The 8,826-nt window shown below is 40.7% G+C and overlaps 1 protein-coding gene across 3 annotated transcripts in view; it reads left to right on the top strand.

The window, feature by feature from the left end:
• The window catches only part of PDGFRB (platelet derived growth factor receptor beta), a 145,709-nt gene extending 140,109 nt beyond the window's left edge, over positions 1–5,600 (top strand). For all 3 annotated transcript variants that reach the window (XM_033927260.1, XM_033927261.1, XM_033927262.1), the window contains exon 23: positions 1,374–5,600. In XM_033927260.1, the coding sequence (XP_033783151.1) occupies positions 1,374–1,506 (133 nt within the window). In that variant the 3' untranslated portion in view covers positions 1,507–5,600. The remainder of the gene's footprint in view (positions 1–1,373) is intronic.
• Positions 5,601–8,826: the final 3,226 nt, after the last annotated feature.

Raw genomic sequence — 8,826 nt, forward strand, 5'->3', positions numbered from 1 at the left:
TGGGACCACGGTGATTCAATCCAAAGTGAAATACAATGAGGAAACTTACAAACAATTGAACAATATAAATCACTATAAACGCTTGCCTAACAATCCTACGGAGAATATCAAATCAGAGATTGACCATATCTTAACTCCAAGATATAAAAGTAATATGCTTACGAGGACTTAGTATTGAACATTATTTTTCAGCATTATAGAAAATGCTTCTAAAAGTGGAGAAATTTTGTAGAATTGCAAGTCACTTAACTCTCCATTGTCTCAGGTACAAACTTAGTATCTGTCTAAAATTTGTAAACCACTTTGATTGTAATCACAGAAAAGCGATATATGAAATCCCGTGCCCTATATATATGTGTATGGGGTAATTTTATATATGCTGTTTAACAAATACAGCAGACCCTCAATATTCGTGGGGGTTAGGTGCAGAGCCAGCCCACGAATAGGGAAAAATCACGAATAAGTTTTTGGGCCGGCTTTGACCCACCCCCCACCTCCCTCCCTCCTGTGTCCCCGACCTTACCTGGTGGTCTAGCGGTGATGCGGGGCAGAAGCGATCTTCTTATGCTCTTGCCCCGTGCAGAGCTGTCATCAAAATGGCTGCCGCTAGTTCCTGTCGTAGTCTTGAGAACTAAATTGAGAATGACTTCAATGGAATTTAGGCTCCTAGTTTCCTGGGACAACAGTTACCCCAGACACAGATGCTAGCTATAGCCATGCTTTTCACTGTGTGGCTATAATCTGCTACTGTAGGCGCTCCCAGGAGTTTCTTTGGATTATGAGAGAAGAGTTCATGAATGATTGAATTTTCAATTATTGCTTCACTCCCTGAGCCACACTAATGGCAAAGACAAAGTATGTGAACACTTTTATGACTGTTCATCTTTCGTTAATTTTCAGTGAGCCTTTGAAAACTTCCTAACCATGGTTTAAGTTGTACAGAAATTTGTCTCTTGCACATCATTGGGAGGGGTTCAAAGACCAGTTTGAACACTACTGCTCTAGACCACGATTTTCTCAACTCGGGTCCTTGTGGTCCACAGAAATCTGGTTTCCAGGACATCCACAACAAATATTCATCAAATATATTTGCACCTACTCACTTGTAAGAGCTGATACGGTTTGCTTATTTTGGTTACTCTGAAATCAAATCTCTTTCTGGCCCCTAAGGACTAGAGTTAAAAATCTGAGGTCTAGCTCTTTGGAGATGCTGCTTGTTAAGAACAAGAACACAGATACAAAGCAGCAAAGAAGGCAGTGGTCTGCAGTTGGCATTTTTCAGGCAATGAGAAAACATTTCTATGAACTTTAAGCAGAAAAGGGAAAATTCCGCAGACATTGAGAAATGACCCTATATTTTTTTTATTATTTAGCTCTGCATTGCACGAGGGTAACACATCGTCAACAATTTCCTGTGACAGCCCCCTGGGCCTTGCAGAGGAAGAGGCGGTGAAGGAGCCCTGTCAAGAGCAAGAACATCAAGATGTGGAAGAGAGTTTTCTGTAGCATTGACTGTGAATCAAAAGACCTTGCAGGGCATGCAGAAACCTTTGCTTGATGCTTAGTATTACAGAGATGCTCAACACCCCTAAAGAAAGACACGTCTCCAAACTCTGCTGTTATCATGCCTTCGGTAAAGCGAGTTCATTCTCAAGGAAAACACCTTTAAGTATAAACTCAACGTCTTCACGGGAACAGACCTGAGAGACTCCGTGGCTGGAAGCCGGTGCACTCGGAAGAAGCTTCTGCACAGGACTTGAAGCTCTTGCCTTAGCAATGGAACACACAACGCAGTGTGAAGGGAGCAAGTTACTTTAGGTTGTCTTCAGTAATTTTACGCTTTCTGTTGTTGTTGTTATTGTTGTTTCAGCAGATGCTTTTCTATTTTGTTTTATTTTAAGTTGATGTTATTCTTTTATAGAGCCACTCTTGAACTCCAGCCTTGCCAGTTTCATATCAGCTCTGCAGTCGATTGGTTGCCTCTTTGTTAACTTCTACATAGTCCATGTAGCTAGCAGGCTAGCAAAGTGGTTGATTATGTTTAGAAGCACGCAGTAAGATATTTAAGTCGTAAAGAGAACAGCTGGATGTCCCTTGTTGCATTCAACTGTTCTGCATTTCTTATTTTGTTCAAGTCCTTGTGTTTTTTCTTTAGAGAAAAGAAAACGTTGTCATTGACTGGGAAGTGTTGGCGGTTGGGTGGACCAACTTATTATTCCTATAGATAGGAAGTATACATTGCCAGATTTACTGCCATCATCTACATGTGGCGCAAACTTAAATGAGTCCTTTGGATCATGGCCATGGCCAACACCCTACGGACCCATCGGCCATATGGTATCTACATTACAGCACAAAGGGAGGGAGCAACCAGTACAGCTCCTGTCATTCTTGCCAGTGGACCGCACAGGCCCATATTAAAGGCTAAAGGGATGATCCATGGTAGTTTGTGCCAGTAACAGGCTGAACAAAACGTGAAGTTTAGTTACTTAACTTCTCTTGAGTCACGCATGCAGTATATGGGCTCATTATGAACCTTTTGCTGATAATGGTAAAGACAATGGCTTTATCTTCATAAAGCTGTGGAATTTAGCATCATAGCAGACGTGAAATCTGAAGACTTAGATGATATGTAAATTGAACTGCCAAAGACGTACCTTCAAGTGCTTCTGATTCATTTTGTTTATGGAGTTGCATAGTTGAGTTCCTCTGCTGTGTCTAGCCATCTGAGTCACCTTTTGCCGATTAACTTCCTCAGAGTGTTCAGCAAGATAGATACATACATATATAATTTATACATACGGTACATGAATGTGATATATAAATAGCATGCTGGAAAGTCCCCTGTCCAGTGTTTAAAGGCACAGTGTTCATCTTTCATCTTCTCCAGGATAGTAATTATTATTATTATTATTTTTTTTCTAAAACTGATGCAAAATGCTACAAAAATAGAATTTAAAATGTTAATTGCTCTGAGAGTGCATATTTCTTAAAATGCACGCATCTGCATTTGTACTTGCACAGGAGAACGAGTTAAATTTCACACTCATTTCATGTACAAACGTATGCAATGAATTCAGATGAGAATATTTTTTAAGCACAATGCTTTTAAAAGATGCCAAAGATTGGGGGGGAAAGCGATGTCCAAGACAGGGCTTGATGTGAAAGGATGGAAGGGAGAACCAGTAAAGGAGCAGCACCTTCCAGAACCATATAGATTCAATACAAAGCGATAGAAAATAAAAACATATGTTCCAAAAAGACCTGCTAAGTTCTTTGCAGATTACAAAAGATTGATTAGTTAAAATACTAGGATATCACAATCAAAATATGGTGTCACCATCAAAACATAATGGCCACTAAATATAAAGCTTAAAGACCATCAGACAACTTCCAGTCTTCAGAATTTTCCAAAAAGATGCACTTTTAGTTTTCAGAAAAAAGACGAAGGGTAGATATGGTACGCAAGATCAAATTTCTTTAGGTAGACCATACTAATCTATTTAAAATGGTGGAAGTGGGCAAATATAGTGCTCTTAAAATTAACAAGTGGAGTATCTATATTTATTATTATTAGGTAGGTAGACCATGCCATTCAAAAGCAGCCTGATATGGAAATGTGCTCAGATGGATTACTGCAGCAGACAGTAGGGTTCGCTCTCTTTTTCTCATTCCTTGCCACAAATCGGTGGCAAGTGTGCACAGAATTCACTGAGTTATAGTGCCATAATCTGGGTATTTCTCCTGTAGCGCCGGGAGCTTAACTGATGCCACCATCTCGTTTCACAAGGTCACTCAAACTGATTAGAAGTTATGACCTCAAAGTAAAAGACTGTGTGAAGCTGTGACCATTTCCTTGAGTCATTCAGTCTCCGTGATGTCAGTTGACGAAGGAGAATACAGGACAGCGAAGCCATTTCAGCAATGCAATCCCTCGACATGCACGGTACTCTGTGGATACCATAATATCACAGTAATAGAGTAAACCAATAATGCTAATCCCGCAGCTCATGAATTGGAGGATTGCTGTGCTTTGCTCAGCTCCACAAAAATGTTGAACCACACTGTTTATCAGTAAAATACCTCATTTATTAAAAACACCTAGTGTCCCAGCCCATGCCTTTTAAGGTGGTGCATTCAGGAAATTAACATGCCAGAATACACCAAGCCAACCAACACAGTTGGTTAATTTCATCTTTTCCAAAATATAGATCTCTTTGTTGGGGATGTACTGTGGTTCAAAAGCTTTGACTAGAGCCCAGTGAGGTGTTATTTTTTCATTTGGTACAACTTAGGTAAGGGTGGCCAAGTAGAAAGGTTTATTGTGAAATCCGATGAATTAGTCTGTTGAGCAAATAATGAATGCAGGGATGATTTGCTCGACAGTCACTTTTTAAACAAATTTATTTTTCGGATCCCGTTTCCCTGATTCGTTATCATCAGGCTTAGTGAATGGATATCTTGGATAGGGTAGAGGTTTGAAGTCTGGGGGTAGGTGGAATGCAGGGGATATGAAAAGGCTCCCCATTCCCAGCACCTCGGGTCTCGAGCTCTTTTCTGTTCAGAGTTCAATGGGTAAAACAAATGAAACAGGTTTCACATCCTCAAACGCTGCAGTGAAATGTTGTATCTCCTTTGAGGCAGTATGTCACTGTTTAAAATTCAGGGGCTTGACGACCAGAGCTGAACAGCCTAATCCCGCCTGCTTCCGGCATTGATCACTTTCCAGGTAAGATTGCAAGCTACCTCCTCCATGCAGACACTCATTTGAAAACCTAAATTTATAAGCAAGCCCCCCCCCTACAAATAAATTTACATAGAACAGCGGTGCAAGGCTGAAAATGTTACTTCTCACTTCCTCTTAAGGAGATGCAATTTGAAGCAATATATTCCTTTTGCAATTGCACTATTTAATACATATCTAGATTTTATAGGTACAGGTCTATTAGTTGGTCTTTCAGTCTATTTGTCTAACCCATTATTTTAAATTGTATGTCTAAATATATGTTTATATTTTTATCGATTTTGTACCTCACTTAGTAAAACTAAATAAGCGATTCATCAAACTCAAATAAAACTTGAAACTTGATTAAAACTTAGAAAGTGTTCTTGGAAGCAGTGTTGAGCACATGCAGGTGAAATGGCCACTAAGGCGTACCATATTCTTTCAAGCACTTTTATATTTGGAGGGAGAGGAAGTTTCCAGCATCATAAAATACTGAAGCTTGAAAAGACAACCTGCCTCTTGTTGAATGAAGTCGAGAACCCCAGTCTACAAACAAGGCAGAGCAGACCAAATAGTTGACGAGGTGGATTTATTAGCAAAGACCGCCTGATGTGGCCGTTTCGCCTGCCAATGGCTGCGTCAGGGGCTTATACTACTAGAGTATTTCAGGGTTCCCTCTCTAGCTAAAGAGGAGCTGTCGTTGTTCTTGTTTGCTGCTAGCTTCATTCTTTCGAGTTACAATCGTGAAGATTCCTCGACCACCAGGGGGCATCCGTTAAAAATCAGGGGAGGGAAGTTCCATAGCGACTACAGAAAATACTTCTTCACTGAAAGAGTAGTGGATCATTGGAACAAACTCCCACTGCAGGTGATTGAGGCCAAGAGCGTGTCAGATTTTAAGAGACAATGGGATGTTCACATGGGATCTCTAAGGGAGTAAAATCAGAGGGGCGGGAATTTGGAATGGGCAGACTTGGTGGGCTATAGCCCTTTTCTGCCGTCTTTTCTATGTTTCTATGTTTCTATGTTTCTATTCGTAAGATATTTTCTATTTGCATAATGATAATTAACAGTAGACAAAACCCTGAGCGAAAAGCACCTCTGAAATAAAGCTTTACAAAATTAAAGAAATAAAACCATCCCCACAAAAACACGTGTTGCACAGTCCTCAAGTCTAGGAAGAAACCAAAAAAATAAATACCCGTGAAGCTCAGGGAATATAATTACAATGAAATCCAATAAGAATGCATAGGGAGAAGAAAGGAACCACAGTCCAAAACTTCAAAACATTCATCCCCAACTGAGTTATAGCTTGACTCTCCAAATTGGGTTTGCTTCTAAGAGAAACTGCAACTGGTCCTGATCAAGAAAGACATTTTTTTCCAAAAGAAATAACCACTGAACATTTGAAGGGTACTGCAGCTGAAATGTATCACCCAATGACTGAGCTCACGTTCTTTGTTAAAAATTTCTTCCTTCTCTCTCTTGAGTTATTTTGCCCCCTCCTTTACAAAGCTGCGCTAGAATTTAGAGCGCTGGTCGCCGTGGTAACAGCTCCGACGCTAATAGAATTCCTATGAGCGTCGGAGCTGGTACCACCATGGCCAGCGCTAAAAACACTAGTGTGGTTTTGTAAAGGAGGGGGCCACCGTGGTAACAGCCCCGACGCTCATAGAATTCCTATAGGTGTCTGAGCTGGTACCGCCATGCCCAGCGCTAAAAATGCTAGCACGGCTTTGTAAAGGAGGGTGGTAAGATCTGGAAAAACCCATATCTTATATCCCATATACAGTGTTCCCCCGCGAATTCGCGGTTCACGAATCACAGACTTGCTCATTCGCGGTCTCTTCCTGTAGTAAAGTCGGGCTACACCAATCAGGAGCTGCATGTCAAAGCAACTCCTGATTGGTATAGCCCGACTTTACTACAGGAAGAGGCAGTCAGAGCAGACCGCAAGTGATTTTCTTCACCCACCGGCACTCCAGCTGCCCTCTCCTGCCTCTCTAGCTGCCCTCTCCTGCCTCTCCAGCTGCCCTCTCCTGCCTCCCCTGCCTTTTGATAGTGCGGTTTTTCGAAATCCGCAGGGGTAATATCAGGGGGAGTACTGTACTCATTATCTTTACATCTGAAGAATAATCTCAAGATATGATCTCGATCCCAAGGAAATATGAACGTTGCAATAAAAGTTGCACAGCTGATCACATCCATCTTTGATCTTTTCAGCAGTACTGTTAAATCCAAGCTATCTTGTGATAAATCCCCTTTTTCTAAAGAGGATTTCTTTTTAAAGTGAAAAATATAGTAAGTCTAGTGTTGCCTTTTTAGGTGAACACAATTATTTCTTCCATGTATTTCTTTAAAACTTCCCCGGATGCTTGGGAACGTTTAAGAAACGCAAGTTTAAATAATGAAAATAATTCTCTAAAATCTCAAGTCTTCTAGCTGTCTGCATTTTATCCTTAATCAAAGCGTTTTGTACCTTTTAGGTGATCAGTAGAACTGTTCTCCAGTACATCCAGTTTGGTTGCCCCTGCTAACAGTTTACCTGAGGTTACCCTAGAGACTTCTTGATTTGATAAGATCGTTTCAGTAAGCTTAGTATTAGAGGAATGGAGTAGAACTATAGAGAGTCCCAAAGCGAATCCAAGGTTACGTTTCCAGGCTTGGTCAAAGGTGGAACTACCAAGTAAGACTTCCATTTCTGCCCCTGGGTTCAAGGTGGCAATGTTGTTCCAACCTTATGAGATATGAGTATCTCAGGCTTTGAAGTCTGCTCTTCCTTTGCTAAGAAATTCCCCACGATCAGCCAATGCCATCATAGGAGGAGGTCGGGCAAAACACTTGACCGGGCTGAGCATTATTTCAATCTCTGCCAGGTGTGTTGCTTCTCGTGCTCCTGTAGAGAAAACCCGTGACGACGTGGTCCTGGCAGCGAAGAGTTCCAGAACAGTTGGCTGATGAAAAGGTAGGACTTGCTGGACTTCAAGGGAAAGCCCCGAGTCTTTCCTTTTCTTTTTTCCCTATAACAGGAAAAAGTCAAGGAGTAACTCCTGTGATATCCTCTCCCTTAGACACCATCTTGGTTTTCCTTGATGTTATTTTTCAGTTTTAAATGTTTTTTTTTTTTTTTCAACTAAGCAAGAACTGACCTCCAGCACATAGGAGATAAACTGAGTTGCCTGTTCCTATGTTGATTTGTGCTGCTGGCTAAGGAAGAGAAGCTGTTATTGTATTTGCGTGCAATTGATGCCCTTATCAGGGAAGAGAATCTTGACATACTACAATAGTATAAGTCCCTGATGTAGCCTTTGGAAGGTGGAACATGGCCACATTGAGCAGTTTTTACTAATAAATCCATCTCTTTAACTATTCAGCCTACTCTGCTTTGTTTGTAGACTTCTTCAGGTGCAGATTATTGCCTCTCTTTGAGAACCACAGTCTTCCACAGGGAAAAGCAAAACCCTTGGGCACAGGGTCAAAGTGTCAATCGTGTGCACCCATGTTAATCGCAGTTACCCCAATTTTATAAATATTGTTATTAAAAATTTTGCATTACAGTTATGGTAAACATAGTATCAATGCACATTTCTCTTTGAAGTCACTGTTTATATATTGTTATATTGTACAATATACAAAGTATGATTTTACATTTAATTCCTGTGATGTTTTTTTTTGTATGTCACACTGAGTGTATGCTTTTTGCTGTTATATGTTAAAGATTTTGCTTTGTGTTTGGAAATCTGTAGCATGAAAGAGTTGAGGATCTCGTTCATTGTCTTTTGGAATCATGTGCCAAAGAAAGGTTCTGCGATCTATAAACAATGAGAGAAAGTGCAATGAAATTGAGGGGGTGGGGTGGAGGAATGCTGATATCGTTCCTCGCAGAAGGAAGGTCACCATCTTGTCCATAAGTCATTCAGAAGATGTGTTTGCTTTGGGCACATGATTTTCCAAATCCTTCTGCAAAACGTTTTTGGAATGAAACCTGTTAGTCCTGAAAATATTTCCCCAGCGTTTTTCAAGGAGATTGCTGAAGGGGAAAGCTATTGCCTTCTGTCTTCCTGGTTTTTAAAAGGGCTGGTGAGAATGAGTTCAGTACA

Source organism: Geotrypetes seraphini, chromosome 18 (genome assembly GCF_902459505.1).
Source record: "Geotrypetes seraphini chromosome 18, aGeoSer1.1, whole genome shotgun sequence".
Taxonomy (NCBI): Eukaryota; Metazoa; Chordata; class Amphibia; order Gymnophiona; family Dermophiidae; genus Geotrypetes; species Geotrypetes seraphini.